This window comes from Tenebrio molitor, chromosome 9 (assembly GCF_963966145.1).
Source record: "Tenebrio molitor chromosome 9, icTenMoli1.1, whole genome shotgun sequence".
Classification (NCBI taxonomy): domain Eukaryota; kingdom Metazoa; phylum Arthropoda; class Insecta; order Coleoptera; family Tenebrionidae; genus Tenebrio; species Tenebrio molitor.
The window spans coordinates 1,003,021-1,023,181 of NC_091054.1; the positions used below are offsets into that span (position 1 = coordinate 1,003,021).

The window sequence follows — 20,161 nt, forward strand, 5'->3', positions numbered from 1 at the left end:
TAACAAATAAGATGAACATAACATCAAACTTATCAGCTAAATGAAATAACATTATCAAAATACATAACAAACAATGTAAGAGTCAATAACTAAATGGCACTCGAGTTTTTTTTTTTTTTAAACATCACATAAATTTTCTTAAACCTAAGATATGTTTAAATTTGTTTTACATAAATCATAGCTAAGATTAACAGTTTCATAAGTGGATTCAACATAACTGCATAACATAATTCTGCTAACATCATAATCATAAAGGTCTTTCATAAGATCATAAACATAAGTTTTTCATACACAAACATAACATCAATTCATAAGAAAGATTTAATTTCTAACTAACAATCTCCTTAAATTCGAGACAAAGTACTTTGTGAATTTACTTAATGAAGGAATGTAACCAATTTAGGGATCACTCGTCACATCCAGATCAACAGTAGAATTAAAAGTATTGGAGGTTGATAACCAAGGTTTAATTCGCGAAGCGTCATAAACACTTTTGAACGGAATCTGGGTGTGCTGGAACCCATCTATATCCTCGATCAAGTATCTGTCATTCGGTAATACTTTTTTAATAATATACGGACCGCGAAATTTAGGTATAAACTTTTTGTTAACTCCTGGAGTCACATCAGTATTCATTATCATAATGAAATCATTTTCTCTGTACTTGCGAGCCTCTTTTTTATTCTTATCGTGTACAGTTTTGTTGTAGTTTTGTAATTTTTGTATACTTTCTGAAGCTAGATTTCTGATTTTACTAAAATCGCGTTCTATTTTTAATTCGCTTTCTAAATAATCACGTAGGGTATCTTCAATTGGTCCTCGCTGATTTATTCCGAACAATAACTTACTGGGAGTTTCTTTTGTCGATCGGTTTACCGTGTTGTTTATAGCAAACTCAACGGCAGCTAAAGCCTGGTCCCACTTATTTGGTTCTGAAACAGTCTTGGAAAACATTGGTGTCAAGTCGCGATTTGATCTTTCTATTTGACCATTCGCCTGAGGTGTTCCTGTAGCAATCAGAACGTGTTGTACATTGTTTTCGGATACAAACTCCTTAAAAGCATCAGATCTAAAAGCTGATCCGCGATCGGAAATAATACGTAATGGTCGACTATAATCTTGAAAATAATGGGACAAGTGCTTAGTCACTTCTTTCGCGTCTGTTGAGCGGCAAGGATAAAGTTTGATAAATTTGGAGAAAGCATCGATTACTTCAAATATATACTGAAATCTTTGTTGGGTTTTGGGTAAGGGACCAAAATGATCTATGTGAATAGTCGAAAATGGTACATTATCTTTAGGGATGTTATGAAGCAAACCTTGTTTTTTACTTATTGGGGAAAAAGTTATACACTTAAGACAATTTGAAACATAATCATGTACTTTCTGCCTTAATTTGGGGAACCAATACAAGCGTGTTATTAGTTCTATAACTTTATCAGGACCAACATGACCAAAATTGTCATGATACATACACAAAATTTGTTGTTCCATTAATTGTGGTACATAAAAAAGCAAACGGTCTTTGAATTTATAATACACTAATCCATCTCTTAATTCATACTTGTTGTGTTCTTGTTGTTCTAAAAACTCACGTAACTTAGATATTCCCGAATCTTGTAATTGCGCCAGGGACAAATTCTGCTCAAACGAAGTTGCTTCTAAGATCATTACCGGTTGCCTACTTAGCGCATCTACGTGTTTCATTCTACTGCTAGCACGATGTTCTAATTTATAGTCATAGTTTTGTAGCCATAATGCCCATCTTGAAATTCGGGGATTTAAATCTTTTCGGTCAAGAGTTAGCTTTAAACTATTGCAATCAGTGATTATCTTGAAATGTATTCCTTGTAGGTACACATGAAAACGTTTTAGAGCATAAATGATTGCCAAACATTCCAACTCAAAACTATGATATCGAGACTCTGCATCATTCGTTCTTTTACTAAAATATGAAATGGGATGAAATTTGTCATCCTCTTGTCTCTGCAAAAGCACTGCTCCGAAGCCTAAGGAACTAGCATCACAATGAAGCTCTGTATCAACCGTCGGTGAATAGATTGCTAACACGGGTTGAGAGGCAAGCATGTTCTTTAATAGTTCAAAGGCTTCAAGTTCCTTCTCGCCAAAACGGAAATTTACACTCTTTTTAGTTAAATTGCACAACGGCTGAGCGATATACGAGAAATTTTGAATAAACCTTCTGAAATAGCTAACTAGACCTAGAAAACTTTGAACTTCTCTTGTATTTCGTGGAGTCGGAAAACGAAAAACAGAATCAATATGTTCCTGACAAGGAGATATTCCTTCGGAAGACACAGTGTAACCTAAATAATTTATAGTGGTCATTAAAAAGTGGCATTTGTCTGTTCTTAATCTAAGCTTATTTTGTTTTAACCGTTTTAAAACTATGTCCAAAATTGTTAAGTTGTCTTCCACGGTTTCAGACGGAATTAAGATGTCATCCAGAAACACACAGATTTTTGATGCATCTATTAAGTCGCGGAAAATTGTATTCAAATAACGCATAAAAATAGATGGACTATTACAAAATCCAAAAGGTAGTCTTTGATATTCGAATTGACCAAACGGAGTCACAAAGGAAGTGTACTTCGTCGAGTCTGGAGAAAGCTTGAGGTGATAAAAAGCATTTTTTAAATCTAACTTGGTAAAATATTTCTTTCCCCTCAACTTATCGATTTGATCGTCTATGAAGGGCAGCGGATATCGGTCTTTCACTACCTGCTTGTTTAATGTTCTAAAATCTATGCAAAGTCTTAGGTCACCAGTTTTCTTTTTTACTAGCACTATCGGAGAAGCGTAAGGAGAATTGCTTTCACGGATTACACCCTCTCGTAATAAATTATCAAGTATTTCCCGTAACTGACTCTTTTCAAATACCGATAATCGACGCGCATTGAAATTAAAAGGAACATGATCAGGTTTCATTATTATCGTCGCCTCTAATTGAGTTTGAGGTACCGTCGGTTCCTCTTCTTGAAAATGTTGTTGTAACAGAAAATTTAACTTACAGTCAACCTGCTTATCTACCTCCGGATTTATGATTATGTGGTCAATGCCATCCCTTAGAGCATGTGGATCAATTAAAAGTAACTCATTTTCTGGTTGGAAGCTTGATTCCTGAATGGGTCCTGGTTCAACTTTGTTCACAACAATACCTCGTTCTCTATCAAAAATTATTTGCAAGTCGGGCGTAAACAAGAAATTTCTACCTAGAACCAAATTATGTGTCATTGTATCTGATGGGACTACATGAAATAAAATGGATGTCTCAAAATTATTTAACAAAATTTTACATTCAAATTCACCTAGGATTCGCAATTCAGATGAATTAATTCCTGTATAACTAGTGGTTTGCTGATAAGGCTTACAATGTAAAGATGGAACAAGAAAATCTTTAATAAGTGAAATTGGGCTTCCCGTATCTATGACTGCAATAAGGTCAGAGGAATGAACACAGGGAATTAACGTCACCTGAACTTCACAGTTGCTCGAAGATGGGACAGGGTTTTTCTTTTCCACCAGCATCGTCTCACTAAGTTGCTGTGCAGGCTGTACCTCTGTTTTCTTCACCTGGTGCCTGGCTTGATTTTGATTACTGGCTGCTTGACCTTCTTTTTGGATGTTTCTTTCGGGGCAGTTAGAAACACGGTGAAGGAGGGAACCACATTTAAAACACGAACCTCTTTCTCTTTTTGGCTTAGGACAGTTCACTGCTAAGTGTCCACTTAAGTTACAATTGTAACATCGTCGCTCGTTACTTGTTGTTGCTGTCTCTTGTCCTGTTGTCTTATTGTTGTTTCGTGCCTTCGAACCAACAGTTTTGCTGAACGTTTCGGATGGAGCAGCTTTTGTGTGATGACTGGCATTCTTGGTCTTCATGGTTTCATAAACTTGTAATTTTTTCTTAAAGTCAGCTAAATTGTTCGCTCCATACAAGACAGCTTTGTTGCTTGGGCTATCTGCAATTCCATCGATGACATATTGAATTAATGCCTCCACTTCTATTTTTCCTTTCGCTATTTCTTTCATAACCAACAAGTATTCATGCACGGATTCGTCTCGTTTGATTTTCCGTTGTTGCAATGCATTGTGCAAGTCGGCACTGGTAACCTTTTTCTTAAATTCCGATTCTAAAATGTAACGTAGCTGTCGCCAGTTGTTAATTTTTCTCTCTCCTTGTATGAATAATTTTGCTAGTCCTCGTAACGATTTCTTTGCAAAGATTAGTTTCTGTATCTCGGACCATCCACATAACCTAGACATATCTTCAAAATCTTCTACCCACGTTTCCACTCCATAACTGCTAGTACCATCAAAAGTGCGAATGGAATCTTCCACATCTTTAAAAGAGAGAGAAAATGGTTGGTGCTGTCGTGTTGGTAACACTTGTCGCGTCACCGATTCATTCTCGGAATTTCTTTGTTCTTGATCTTCATCATCGTCGCTTACTTCGTCATCACTATTTTCGTTCGATTGAAACGTATCCAAGTTTGCCAAGGCTCTACAGATTCTGTCAGCCAATTCTTCTGTTGTACCGTCGTAGTTTAATTTCAACAAATTACACACTGCTATTAAATCAGCCTGGTTTAAATTTTCACTTACGAAAGCTAACTTGTCGTTAAATTCGTCGGAGCCAACTTCGAAGTCAAATCCCGTAAACTGGCGTAACCTCTTTCTATTCGAGCGGTCGCCTTCCTCTTCATAAATTACATTGTGCAACGCCCGAATAACTCGTGCCGGAGCCGTTCTAATATTTTCTTTAATTTCTTCAAAATCTTGCAGCGTCTTCACTTCTGCCGCCATTTGCACTTATAACATAACACAACTTTTGGAACTGAACTTTGCAGGGGCCGTACTTTGCTTGGGCTGTACTGTGCTTGAGCTGTACCCCACACCTGAAACTGTGGTCCCTTTCTTCTTTTCTGATCGGCATAAAACACTTCCACTGCTTTATTTTAATATAAACTTTATTTAATTTGCGTGTTGTTACATGGTTTACAATTTTTCTCTGACTGTCTTGTCGATGTGTGTGTCTTGAGTCGGTGACTGTCGCGCCCTCTTCAGGCGCGGCAAATTTAAATTCAAAATAAAAGTCTACACAATTAAAATTATTGAAAGATTTGGAACATATTTCGTTTTGGAAATTATTTGTTTCGTCGATACCGATAAGCGTAGAACAAAAACCGAATGCAAGAAAACTTTTATGTACTTGTTTTTTGCTAACTTATGTACTTGTCGCGAGCAAAAAATTCTGGTCGTCAATGTCATTTCAAAATTTGGTTAGATTGTCACAAATTAAAAAAAAAATCCCTGTCTGATTATGCCCACGTCAACAAAGTGTCAAAAAACTAAATAATTAATGTCAATTAATTTCATACAACATGATGATAAGTTAAGAATTATGATTTTACGATCGTTTTACAATAGAGCATTTTCCATTGCGTCAAAACATGATTTTGACGACCAGTTTTTTTATGTAGGTACTTTATGTACTACTGCGGACACGGAATCTTGGTCACAAATGACATTTAACTGACAAATAGGTGTGAACAAGATACCTCTATAAGTCTATAGAGATATCTTGGGTGTGAACTAGCCTTATTGAATATAACCCAACTTTTGACTCGATAGTGCCATTTCCCTGCTTTTTTAATGTCACAAGAAAAACTTCAAAGTGATTTTTAATATGTAATTGTCATTTATTAATGACACTAATGCTTGGTTTACATCATTTTTTTTAGAAATGTCTAAAAATTGTTGGCCAAGATTTCGTGTCCGGAATAGTACTTGTGTGTGCATTTCCTACCTGTTCTCTTAAAATCTCCATGGTATCAATTGGAATCGAATATACAAGTTCTTCATGTACCCCCACAAGAAGAAGTCGCACGGAAGTTCTCTGAGCTCGAGGGGCACTCCCCCTGCTTCACCATACACTACACTACACTACACAATATCTATGTATTCACTATTCGAAAATAAACGCACCATTTTCACAAAATTTTAACTCAAATCACAGAATCAACACCTAAACACCTGCCTCGAGGAGTGGTATAAAACTAACTAAAAATTTAATCCGCTTACGTCTACCTCGGCCGTAGAGCGAAAAAACTTTATTCTAAAAACACAATGTTTTGAGCTGATTTTGCAAAAACTGTTATATTACGGTCACTGTTATTGGGTCACGTAACTAGAAAATAGGCAGCTTGTTAATTTATTATAAATTATAAATGTAGTAAAATACTGAAATGAAAATTATATTTCGGAAACAATTTTGTTATTCTTGAAGATATCTGTCACTGGTTAAAATTAATGTACTTTTGTCTGAGACACGTTGTATTAGGAATGTTCTCAAATGAGAACTGCGCTACAAATATGTACTGTAGCGAGCAATAAATTTTGGTCGTCAAGGTCGTTCTTTGACGCAACGGAAAGTGCTCTAATGTGAAACGGATATAACCTCTAATAAATTCTATTTGTCTTGTTTTGCCAAGATCTTGTCAACTTTTTGGAAATCCCAACTGAGTTGGCACCCTAGTTTCTGACACATCCGTCTCTGTTAAAATCCGATATTGGGGCCATAATTTTGAATTTTAGAAAAAAACTTTGACATTTTTTTTTTATTGACGTTTTATTGACATTGGCCCTAATTAAGCAGGCAACATTTTTAAAGCAAGGGAGAGGATTCTAAATTTTTGAACGGCAGAAGGTGCCACATTTTTGACAAAAGAAAGTCAATAATTTGAAATTGTCATCAATATTGACTTGACGTTAATGCTTGGTTTACATTTTTTTGTTTTGAAGTGATAGAATAATGATAATCCAAGTATTTTGTTCCCAATAGTATTACCTAAATTTGGTTTTAAGTAGGTATTTGCTAATTAATTGTCTACTTGATAGTACCTATCAAATAATTTTTTTAAATGTCATTGAATTATTTGTTTATAAACTGACATACCATCAAATAATTCTAACCTATTTCAAAAAAAACATTTTCAAACTATGACAATAATGAAAAAACGTGTCATTTTTTTGACATTTCCCGGTTTTTTTTTAAATTCAGCTATGTTTGATTTCAATTAAAGTTTGAGATTATTGTTCCTAATGCGAAAATTATTTAAAAAATGTAGCAAACAGTGTTCCGTTCAATTATAACCTAAAATAGATTTATTATGACAAATCACAATACATACTGCCAACTAAAATGTCAGCGTTTCATAAATATAGTCCGAATTTGAAACAATCGTGAATGCTTAATATTCTTAAAAGTTTTTATTAATGCAATGAGAAAAATTGAAAAAATGTAAAAGTAGGTAGGAGTGTCGAAAAGCTTTTGCTGAGTTAATACATATAACGTTACTTTGCAATAGTTAACCTAAAATTAACTTAAATCACAAAAAAATTACTAAAATCACTAGGTTTAGTAAGTGTAAACACAGACAAATGTAAAACTGGCAAGTCTAGAAGAGGCGGCAAATCCATGTGTAACAATAAATCACAGTCAACTAGGATTTTATAAACACTTCTAATAATCCTATATTTAAAATGACATTGCAAAACATTCTTTCAATTTGTTCAGTTAAAATTTCGTAGTTTCAAAAATTCAGTTCTGTGGAAACAGCAACTTCTTTTTTGATAGTTACACATTCAAATACAGTTTTCTTCGCGAAGAAAACTTATATGTATGTATCTTTGGTAACCTCTCGTAAAAAAATTCAATCTGACGCAAAGTCCCGACGGCTTCATCATCAACAATCCATTTGTTCGTACTTCTGAAGAATACTAATTGAATGAGAGCTTCGTGAAGTGCTGATTTGCCAAAAATAAAAAATAGAAATGGTCAAGTCGAGAAACTTTCAGCTAACGGATACATAATAAATTGTATAAATTCGAACAAAAATAAAATAAAGAGAAGTATGTTTTAGGTTTATTTTGCCATTTTTACGAGTTGAACGTCAAGTTTATAATCACCGTCAGAACAATGATTTAATCTTGGTTTTATTCTTCGTTTCAACACGATGAAGCATCATCACATTTTACTCCACCGACAGCTCGTTATTAAATTGTCATTTTCGCTCGTGTATTGGAAATTTGAGCGGACATAACAACATGATCAGATGTTGCTCGTTTCGTTTTTTATATTAAAAATGCTTATATTATATTAAAAGTGGTTTGTGGAACCCTCGGGCTACGCCCTCGGGCTACAAACGGCACCTCAGGTAAAAATCATCCACTTCACTCCATCGGTGCATAATACCTATACTATTTATTAATTGAAAAGTTTTCAGTAACAGAAATTCGTGGAAGTTTTTTATATTGATTCCTTGATACGATCAATACGTCAAATATTTAAACCAATAAAAATGCAAAATCGTACTGTTGTAAAAACTGTGAGGCATCGGATAACTGAAATCTGTTCTTTATTCGCTAAACGAACATTTTCTTTTCCACACAAGAATCAGGTCATATTTTACAATTAAGTAGCTTTCTGATTACATAAATAACTCATCTGACAGCCCATAAATTAAAAAACATCTCTAATAAAATCCCTGAAATATTGTAATTTGCTGTTTCGTTGGACATAATTTGTAAATTCTTGCTGGATACTCTCATTAGCGCTTTCCCCTTTAATATAAGGAATATGATGATGTGATCTGGTTTTTTTCAGACAACATCCTCAAAAAGAAAACACATTTGTGGTCTCAAACGCCACTTTATAATCATCCTCATGAATTTTAGACGTTGAAATTATGATAAGCAGGTTTTTTCGTGAAATGTCAAAGAAACGTCAACGGTGTGCTGTGTTAACCTAGAAAACAACTTTTCGATTTCGCCAGTTTTCAGACGTTTACTTCTTATTTATTCAACACTGATGGAACAGTATTTATTCAGGGAGAGATCGTAATCACTGTTTACTTTTGAGGAAGTTTTCTTTCAATTCTGAATACTCGTCATATAGTTGGATTTTATTGTTTCATCTTTGAATTCACTGCAGTTTCCTTTAGGTAAATGCCCTGTGCAGATCGGTACAAAACGTCATTAACGATATTTCATTTAAATTTATTTCTCAACGTGTTACTGGTATGCTGTTATAGGATAGAAAAAGGATGACGTGGTTTAATTTTGTGCTCTGCGCCGGACCAAGCTACTCCCTCCCGGAGCCTCCCTGACTGCGAGAGCTCCAAGGAACGAAAATGTAATGAATGAAAAATCAGCGTTGCTTGATATCTCTGACTGACTTTTTCAAGTGTTGGAGACGGCATTTGATAATTTTTGAAAATTTGGGCGTTTTGTCACCTCATAATTGAAATCTTACATTCAGCTCATTTTATTTAATCTTGTTGTGACAATACAACAGCCTCTCCGCAAATCTTCCGTCAACTTTTCCAATTCCCCACGTAATAAAGCAGACTTTTTAATGGTCCGATTAGCATCCCGCGGAAAAGTCTCGACCTCGCGCTCTCCTATTTTCGTTTCATTAACGGAACTGCCTTCCCTTCATTCATCCAAACAAACGTTCGTGGACTCATCAAGCCGAGTTCGATCATTATTTCGGTATAAAATCGCCCAAGTGGAAACGCTATGATATGTCCTTCTTCGGCGCAAGCTCCCGGAAGCGGCGTCGCGACGCTCGCTGCACCTGTAGCGCGCCAGTGGTGCGTTTACGTTCCAGTGGTGAGGACGTGTGCGAGCCAGAATGGATCCGCTCGTCTTCGTCGCCATCCTCTTCGTCACAGGCAGGAACGCGAAAACCGCCGCCGGTGAGTACGAGCAAAAAGCGGGGGTGGCGCGTTTAGTTGGGGCATTTTCCGGGACTTTTACAACTTTTGAGTAATTAGGAAAGTTGTGACACTTTCGCTTTAATGCCGCTCGCGACGGAATGCCGACAAAAAGCGTATCGGGATTTAATTTTTGGGAGTTTTCGAGGACACTTGGCGGTTCTTTGTGGCGGGTTTTGCTGCGAAAAAAATCTCTGCTTGTTTTTAATTTCTTTGTTATTCTCGAGGATAAGGAATCGCTGGAGTTGAAACGTGGACGGTTTTTGAATACAAAGAGGATTTGGGACAATTGCAGAAAAAATTGTTTTAAAAAGCTTCGTTGCGATTTACATTAGATACTCCAACAGTAATTACATATTTCATATCTTGCTAGCTTACGTTTGACGCTTCCGTAGCCGCTTCGAGCTTAATACAAAGGATTTTTCAAGGACTCTTCTAGCATTATGGGTGACATTCTCGACACTTTGGTCAAATGTAACTTCGCATGAAAAATAATTGTTAACTAATTCAGTTATTTTTAAAAATGCATTAAACATTTCTTTCGTTGATGTTTGTTAATTTCATATTAATGAATTATTTTATCTAAACAAGGATGTCATTAATGCATTCTTTTTCATTAAGTAACTGTTTTTGTGATTTTGACGTTTTGATGATATTTTGATATAGGCAACCAGATATACGTATAAAATAAAAAACAATGACAGTGACCTGACGTCATACATTTTAATACATAATTATTTTTGGATATTCTTAGCAAAATATTTAATAATACAATTGTTCAATGTTAAGTAAGGAACAGATAAGTTGTTTGTGTTGTGAACGTCAGGATTTATATTCAGGTTCAAATCATTTTGGACGTTTTCGAAGTTGTTTGAGGTTATGTTGATTAGGTATTATTTACATTTGTGTTGGAAAAGTGAATAGAAAGTGTTGAAAAAGTTTAAAAAGCCCTACCCCGAGGACAAAAAAAAGATGAAGGTATTTTATAAGGTGTCATCTTTATCGATGCGATGAAAAAGATGAAATTGGTTTTCATTTGGTATTAATTTCAAATTTTGTCACAAAAAAAAGAGCAACGCAAAAATGTTGCAATCAACTTGTTTGTTAATGGACGATTAATAATCTCAACTATTATTATATTTCATTTGTACAGGGTGAGCAACAATAACTGTTTCAGTTGGCAATAACAAATTTTACATGAAATTTTCAAGACTGTGAATTGTATCTACTTCGGTTTGTTTTATTGACATTATTGACAGCTGGCATACTTTTCAAATTTAAACGTCTTAGTTTGTGTAATCTTTTATTAATAAAATGGTTTTCTCGTTGGAACATGACATAAAAGTCACCAAAAGTCATCAGAATTTATTGCCAACTCAATCAGTAATTGTTGCTCACATTCTGTTGAAGTACAGGGAATATTTTTTGAAGAAGAAAGTATACAGAATATAACACAAGACTAAACTTAATATCGGGTGTTCGAGGTAGACAACCAATAAAACGACTGTGTATAGCAAGCATACATTTTTTTATGTTTATTTTTTAATCAAAGAACCACAACACCGCAATTTACACCCAAAATAGAGCTGATAACATTGTACACTTTTGACATACGGTGAAAAATCTCATCATATAAAAATTGAGGTTATTAGAGATATTAGTAGCGCAGCATGTTAATAAAGTTAATAACAACTAATTTGAGAGTTTAATAAATGTCTTACTTTGCGAGGCATTTTTAATAACACGTTCAAATTTTAGCTGGGAGTTTGCGTACTTTCAAGGACATTAAAAATGACAGACGTTGGCTGGTATGGCCAATAGATATCATGAAATTCCCTAAATTTAGTAAAATTTTATATTTACAAACCTAAATCAACAGGTCGTGGTTCTTTGATTAAAAAACTATATGTATGCGTAGGATTAAGCTAAGAGAAACGTTTCGATAAAACAAAAGAAGAGGTAGCACTCTTGATTTGTTTTCTGGCTGATCACTCTGTAGTAGTTTCCCAACATTCAAAGAAAGTGGATTACTGTCAACTTCTTAAAACTTTCTTTGAGAAAATAAGAAATTCTTGTAGTGTTTTTTATTTTTTTCTACATTCTGCTTGTCAATCTTCTGCTTCCATCTCTATACCAGTCACGTTTGCGTTGTATTGGAAAATTGTAAAAATACATCTGAAACAATATTATTTAAACTTAAATAATAAATTTCCATCTTTACAAATCCACTCGTAGCAATCTGATTTTTTGCCAGCCAAGTTATTGTGGGAGTCATAGTGTCACCCGTCGCATGACCGGGGTATTATGAGCTTGTTTTAGGGTCATCGAAAATTGAGTTCTCCCAGGGTAGGAAATTATTATCTGAATGTATAAATTAATTACTGACGCAGAAGTTAAGAAGGGTTCGACTCTGGGTTGTATCTACCGAAGTTAGTTTTACAATTGTTCCTTAATCGATTAATTATAAATCGGTTGCTTTGTTCAAATGGAAATATTTAAAAAGCGGAACAAATAGATTTCTGATACGGCGAAACTTGGAGATTTTAATTAAAGCGAATGCAAGTGAAGTTTTTGTTCGATTTGTTTGCACTTTTAAAATGGAAACTCGACTCAATTGCAAAAACGGGAGTAACGAGAGCACTCGACATTTGAGACATTTGTTTTCATCAAGAATCCTATAATTCCAATCTGAAAATGAGATTATTGCAAATAATTCTTCAAAAAAAAAATTGTGAAATATTTTAGTCCTTCCTGAACCGATATAACACAGAGTTGCGGATTTTAAAAGGGGAAGAAACAAGATCAAATGATCGCGTCTTTTCTCTGATATATCTCTGTGCAGGAAACACCACATTCCGTTTTTCTCCAGACATCACCTCCGTTCGCTACACAGGAGCGGATTCCAGAAAGTTCCTTGGTATAATTTTTTATGGTGATGTGTTCTCTTCAGCACTTCTAAAGCAAATTGAACTGATATTTTCTCGTCTCGGTCTATGATAGAAGGATAGAGCGGTGGTTATTATTATGTAATTGGTATAATATGAGAGTAAGTAATGTTGGCGTCTGAGGGTGGTACCGCTCCACCCTGATCACGACTTTAGAGACTGTTGGAATAATTGGTAAATCGGTTAATTATCTTTGGTCTGGGCCATTCAGACGAACATCAGACAGAACAGGAATAAATCGATTGCTAATATTGTCAAACTTTGAGAATTTTAATTAAAATCAACGAAATTGGAATTATTCCGTTCAAATTGTTATGCATTTCGGTATGAAACCAACTGTGAATAGCAAACTCTAAAACAAACAAACCTGAACTGAAAAGTCTGAACGACTACACATTCGCACAAATTTTAAACGTTTGCAGACATTATAAATGTAAATTCGCTATTAGCGAACAGAGTAAAGCCGCCAGAAAAAACTAACCTCAAGCTTTTGCTAAATTTTAGTTAATACAAAATTTTACGTCTTGTAATAAGTTTCGAGCACGAATTGAAACTAAAGAACGCATAAGCAACAACGACTTCGCAAAATGAGACAATTCTCTGTACTTGATATGATGCAGATCTCATTTAGAAGACGCTTTTAAGCAATTGTCAATTGGATTTCTCATATTGCGGGCCCATTGGGAATTTACATTAAATTGAATTTTAGGAGAGAAGTTCTATTTAAATGTTAAACAGCGGCAATTATATTATTTGCTAACAACTGTTCCTACCTCTAGTTATTGTATTTTTGTGTGTAAAAGGTTTTAATGGTTTCTACCCAGTAGGGACACTCCTCAGAGACTTAAATACAGATCGTTTCATAGTGTTATGGGACTCCGGGGATTTTAATAAAATGTAATCTAATTGTGGTCGTTCTATTCAAATTGTTGGATATTTTAAGCTGCAGCATAAATGCGGATTACAAATGTACAAACAAACGAATGGATTTTCTGTTGTGCGGGAAAAAGCTGCAGTTGGACGTATTGATTCGGGAGATGTGCAAAAATCAAAAGGGGGTGGGGATCGACAATTTTAAGATTCTTAACAATACCTGTGCCCGATGAAATTGAAAATGCAACCCACAATACATTTGGAACGTAAAGGTGGATATGAATGCGGCAAATATCGTGAATCACCTTGTATATAAATAGTAGTAAGGGTTCTAGATTAGTACCTTGGGATGCTACACCACATGCAACATGTTAATTGATGTGGCAACAATTTTAGTACGGCGGTTGCGGCTGCTTGTTTAAAGTCTAATATGACACACAAACGTCATCATGTGACTTCCGATATACAGAGTGGCCCAGAGCTGGCGGGTCAAAATTTTAAGGTACATTATTGAGGGTTTGTCAAAAACTCGGAAAAAATATCTAAAAAATTCTGTCAAAAAATAAAATGACATTTATTTTTTGAGCTACAATTTTTTTTAATTGACTTCTATGTTGTCAAACAACCTCGTAGGTAAAATTTCGGCACATTTTAAAAATACACCCTGTATATCATATTTTATAAAACGTACACCAATGCGGTTTCCTTGTTTTAAAGCATATTTCCTATAGGTTACTTCGCATTGGCGTATATTTTATAAAACATGATATACAGGGTGTATTTTTAAAATGTGCCGAAATTTTACCTACGAGGTTGTTTGACAACCTAAAAGACTTAAAGCAATTAAACAAAATTGTAACTCAAAAAATAAATGTCATTTTATTTTTTGACATAGAATTTTTTAGATTTTAGTTCTACATGAAGCCAGTAGCTCGTGGTTAAAATATCTCTACAACTTTCAATAACACCCTGTATAAAAACACACATTTGAAAAAAAAATCATCAAAATCGGAGCTGTTCTTTATTAGGATTAAGAAGTTTTAGCGATTTTTGCGCTTCATTGACTCGACTAAATAGCAAATTTTTACAAAAATGTCATATTCGAAGAAGATCAAAAAAATTATCATTCATTTGATGATATCGTTTGTATTATTTTTTCATAAATAAAACACTACGTCAGCCAGGAAATTATTTGAAACGAATCCACAAATCATCTAATCTCTGCAATAAAAATGTTTCAATTTTAATTTGAAATTTTATACCCAAAAATGTCTCCTAGATGTCACATTTGACGTATGCCTGAAGCCATGCGATAACTTTTGTAATTTTTGTAACTTTATTATAGATTCCAACATTCCCTCCCTCTAGCTAATGGTCTATTTATAGGATGCCTTGCATCCACTTTTCTCTCTTGTCTCTAGTGATTTCAGCAATTTTTAGAGTTGACATATTGTATATGTGTTCGTTTCAGTCTGTACGTGACTTTCTGGCGTCTCTCATCTTGTAGCCCTCACCTTTGTCTCGTCCTGTTTGTAATACGATCTCTCAGTTAATATCCTGGCTATAGAACTCTCGTTTCTCCGATTTCTATCACAAATTTTATTTTTATGACATTTACTAAAGTGTCTTATTTAATATTCTACTTTTTACATTTGGCGTTTCCATTTAGATCCATCCTCAGTCTCAATTAACAGTTTTTTATATATACAGGTGTCTTAGCTAAGACTTTCCAGCCTAATATCTCGGTTATTTGCCAACGGATTTTTTTGAAATTTAAAATGTAGATATTTTAGACCGTGAAAGTTCAATTAGTAATAATAAAATTACCTCAAGTTAAAAATGTAATTTTAACACATGTTTCCTTTATCGAAAATTATGCGCGATTATTATTAGATTGTTAAACATTAAAAAATAGGGGTCTACACAAACAATTAAGTAAATCACTTGTCTGATTCAACGAAAAGATTAGATTTTGTCGTTAAAAATTTAATGTAAAATTTGAAGGTATTTGAGCAGTTACCTTTTGAAACAATTGATGATTAATTGCCAAGCAACATTTTGTACACCCTTTAATGTCAAAATTGGGCGCGCTTTATTAGAAACGTCAAATTGTGAACATTTATTGAAAATACTCTAGAAATAGACTACAGCGGCAGAAATGTCAATATTGTTGAAAAAGGAAAAAAATTTTGCCTATGGAGAGTGTCGTAAGAACTTCAATGACAGTTCGTTTTCTCGTGGAACACTATCCAAATGTAGGCTTTACAAAATGTAAGGTTAAGAGAGTCGTCAATTTATTTGAAGACAAAGGAAGCGTACGTGAACTAAATTACCTTGCTAAAATATTCCGATCGTGTTTTAGTCCTTCATGGAAGAATTAAAGCATCCAGTATAATAAATTACGTCCAAATGTTGTCTTTAGCTTTGTAAGTGTTTGTAAGGTTAGCAAGATAAACGTCAAATATGTCACCTGCGCTTCTGCGAAAAGGGATGACCAAAATTCTGAAAAATTGCGCGTTTGTTTAATACGCGTCTACGTTTTTGCATTTGCAGCCACGTTTAACACAGTTTTTTGCTTTTTTCTTGCAAACCAGACGTCTTTCAAGGACGAGTTTTTCCCAACAGCATTTTTTATTGACGATCAATTTTTTATGTAAATCTTAATTGATTCAACATTTTAAAAAGGCATGTAAAAATTACGTTTTTAAGACTTGGGTGATTGCATTAATGGGATTTTATTCTTCACCGTCTAAAATATCTGCATTTTAAATTTCACAAAAATCCGCTGGAAAATAACTGAGTTATTAGGCTCGAAAGTCTTAGCTGAGACACCCTGTATATATACTTTTTTAATGTCTACATGTTCTTGTTCTCACTTTAAACTCTACCGTTACTTTACCTAAACAAACATCGACACATCCATCTTGCCGCTATTTTCAGAAGTATTCTTATAATCAGATCATTTATGATTTTGGCATATTACACTACTTCGCCATCTTTTTTCGTTCATAATTCACGCCAATCCATCATTACTTGCGTTTCAAACAACCTTGCTTTACACTTTACTCTTAATATTTCTTTCTTTTTTTTTACTGTCCTTATAATATGAAACACATTTCTTCTGACCACATTTTAAACTATTAACTTGTTTTTGATTCCTTTGATGGATTATGATTTATGCAATTAAGGTGAAATATAGCTGTCAACTTTTGTATCTACTAAAATTCATCTTCATCATGATCATAACTGCACAGTAGTGTTTTGTAGTTAACTAAAATAATTACTCATATAGAGCATAGAGTATAGCCTAAGGCAGTCCGTTTCGGCTCAGGAACGCGAGGGTCGAGGGTTCGATTCCGACCCGGGGCGAAATTAAAAAAAAAAAAGCTATATTCTATCTCGTGATTCGGAAGTCACGTTAAGCCATTGGTCCCTGTATATTGAGTTGGTTATGCCCCTCATAGATTTGTAAACCAGTCCTAGACTGTGAAACAAATTTTTAATAACAAATCAGAGTTTAATGGACTCGCAAATCATCCACAAATAATTGAACATGTATTTTCATTTAATTTCAAGTTAATTTTATCCAATAAAACTAGGTCGGAGTTAATGGAGTTGTAAACATTTCTGTTCCAAAAATAGGATATAGAATAAAGTTGCATATCACTGGTGAAAGTTCATGCTGTCACAAAGTTTACAGTTAATAGTAAAAGTAGATTATACCATTAAGAGTAGAAGTGAGTCTTTTTGTGCTAAGCCCAGAGATTGAAGACCGAGACGAGGTCAAGGTTTGCAACTGGGCGAAGCAGAAAAAGACCTTCTATGGTATATACATATTATTTTATCTTCAAGCGGATCACAAAAAAAAATCGGACATGAACTCATTTATTTATTTTTCTTTTCCTGCAGTTAGATTAAAATTACAATTTTCAAATTTGCAGTTTTCAGCGTATCAATAAATTATTAGAAAGTTGGCTGTGCACAGCAATGATAAAATAGCACCACAATAATGTTTCCAACTGAAATCTGAGCCGTCCCTTATCAATAATGCACTCTCGCATTGTTAATTAATCTTGCTGTGGTTTTCGTAAGGATGAGCTCTTGACATTTTCAAAAATATTTCACCAACACTGTTGAAACGAAAACTGGCCGAAGTGTAAGCATTTTTAATCCTTCATGACTGTAGAGTTTTCATAAAATTCAGCAGTTCTGAAAAACTTTAGATTTTGGGGTTTTAATACAATGAATGAATCATTTGTACCTTTCTGCTTCACTCTGGATCCCTAAAAAGCCAAACATTTTGTATTTCTGAGCGCAAATTGTAAATTCGTACGAGCCGAAAGCGTAGATTCCATTATTACGAGTTAATTTCATGTTCGTTTTTCATATATTGTTATTTGTGTGGCTGTGATGTTGTTACAGGGTCGGGCGGGATACTTGAATAAATAGAATTAAAGCCTCTAATTACAAATATTGCGATGAATTTGTGTTTATTTAATAAAACAAATTTGTATTAATTGGTATTACATTTTCGAGGAAAGTGGTAAAAAGGGTTAGCCAACAGCAAGCAAAAGTCTGGGACGCAATGTTACAGATGTGGAGAAAAAAAAAGCGAGAGGGGTTGGTCCAGGAGGGAGGAGAGAAGTGATGAAGGATCTGACATCTGGAAATGAATAAACGTAGACAAATTGAAGGAAAACATTGTGCAGGTGTAAGAATTTAATTATTTGAGGAATTGCCACTAGAAGAATCAAGGACGGGCGATGCATATTAAAGAAGTAATAAAGGCGAGATCAAAAGCGAAAATTTGAATATGTTAATGAACAACAGAAAAAGTGCAAGCAAAATGTTAACGCGGTATTGTGTGAAATAGAAGGGCTACAAAGAGCAAGGGTTGCACCCCTATCATGTTCAGCAGGTGCAAGTATTGCACCCAAACGATTACATTCGCCAACAAGAGTGACAGAATATCGAATAACACTACAGCATTGTTATGGTGTTATACATGTTCGTAATTACAGGGTGTTTTTGAAATGCGTGCACAAATTTTAATCACGAGCTACTGGCTTCATGTAGAACTCGGAAAAAATATTTACAAAATTCTACGTCAAAAAATAAAATAACATTTATTTTTTGAGCTACAATTTTTTTAAATTGCTTTTAGTTTTCTACGTTGTCCTACAACCTCGTAGGTAAAATTTCGGCACATTTTAAAAATACACCCTGTATATCATGTTTTATAAAATGTACGCCAATGCGAAGTAACCTATAGGAAATATGCTTTAAAACAAGGAAACCGTGTTGGGGTACGTTTTATAAAATATGATATACAGGGTGTATTTTTAAAATGTGCCGAAATTTTACCTACGAGGTTGTTTGACAACGTAGAAGACTAAAAGCAATTAAAAAAAACTGTAGCTCAAAAAATAAATGTCATATTATTTTATTTTTTGACATAGAATTTTTTAGATATTTTTTCCGAGTTCTACATGAAGCCAGTAGCTCGTGATTAAAATTTGTGCACGCATTTAAAAAACACCCTGTATAATTAAATATTCGTATTTGTGTCTCCGGCAGTGATTTATCCGCTGCAGACCCTCGTAACAGGATTCTGGTGTGCGCCGTTCCTCCATCCTCCGCCACTTTGCACCGTTGCACATTCAACTTCCACTGGAGCGAGATGTTTAAAGTATAAACCAAACTCATTAAAAAGTCTAAAAACGTGAATTACACTAATGAGTCTAGCGGAGGCTCGCCTCTCCGCCTCTTTCATTAGTAACTCGCTGCACTTCGGCCATTATGCGGAAATAACGAGACGTCGTGCCGGCTTAACCTCAACGTTTGACACAACCGACCTTGAAATGTGCCACGTGACCGCATCGGTTTTTGCCACCGGCCAATCGATGGCAGTCCGCAAATTTTTTCCTGCTGTAACAGATATAGAGATTAATTACGAGGGTGGTAATTGATTTCGGGTTTTTCCGTGTCACCGGAGTAAGTCGAGACAATGGGTAATGATGAATGGGCGAGTTCGCCACTCTCTCCTCCATCAGATGATTAATTTTCGCGTTTAGACGAGCAACTGGTATCTAATTTCGGTTCAACAGATGCGACAAAGCGCAGGACATGGGCCAAGGGCGGCATTTCCGGGGCGGAGGACCTCCATAAAACAACCCAATTATTTTGTTACGCCGAAAGCAATCTTAGAGCGCGATAAACAAGTTTTTCCGATGGAAATATGAGCATCGGAATCGAGATGAGGGATTGTGGTGTCAGTTTAAAAAAAGTTTAGTTTGCCGAGGGAGCTCCATTAAAATTTTAATTTTCCAACATAAACTAGCACAAGTTAAGCCATATTAAAATTTAACTTGAGCTGTTTACTCTTTTCGAGCCATAAATAAGGTCGTTACAGCCGAAGGGGTTGAACTGATAAGTGATCGCCGGAGTTAATTATTGAGTTTTCAGTTGATAAATCTATCCTGAAAATAGATTAACTGGAAAATTTACAAACACCACCACCACAAAAAGTGTTGATGGGTTGTT

At 34.7% G+C, this 20,161-nt stretch overlaps 2 protein-coding genes across 2 annotated transcripts in view; one reads left to right on the forward strand and one right to left on the reverse strand.

Moving 5' to 3' along the window:
• Window positions 1-9,677: 9,677 nt before the first annotated feature.
• The window catches only part of LOC138138433 (kielin/chordin-like protein), a 112,291-nt gene continuing 101,807 nt past the window's right edge, over window positions 9,678-20,161 (forward strand). Inside the window, exon 1 of the mRNA XM_069058363.1 lies at window positions 9,678-9,782. Coding sequence (XP_068914464.1) covers window positions 9,719-9,782 — 64 coding nt within the window. The 5' untranslated portion in view covers window positions 9,678-9,718. The remainder of the gene's footprint in view (window positions 9,783-20,161) is intronic.
• LOC138138435 (probable deoxycytidylate deaminase) overlaps window positions 18,945-20,161 on the reverse strand; it is a 99,580-nt gene continuing 98,363 nt past the window's right edge. The window contains exon 4 of the mRNA XM_069058370.1: window positions 18,945-19,546. Within this exon, the coding sequence (XP_068914471.1) occupies window positions 19,453-19,546 (94 nt within the window). The 3' untranslated portion in view covers window positions 18,945-19,452. The remainder of the gene's footprint in view (window positions 19,547-20,161) is intronic.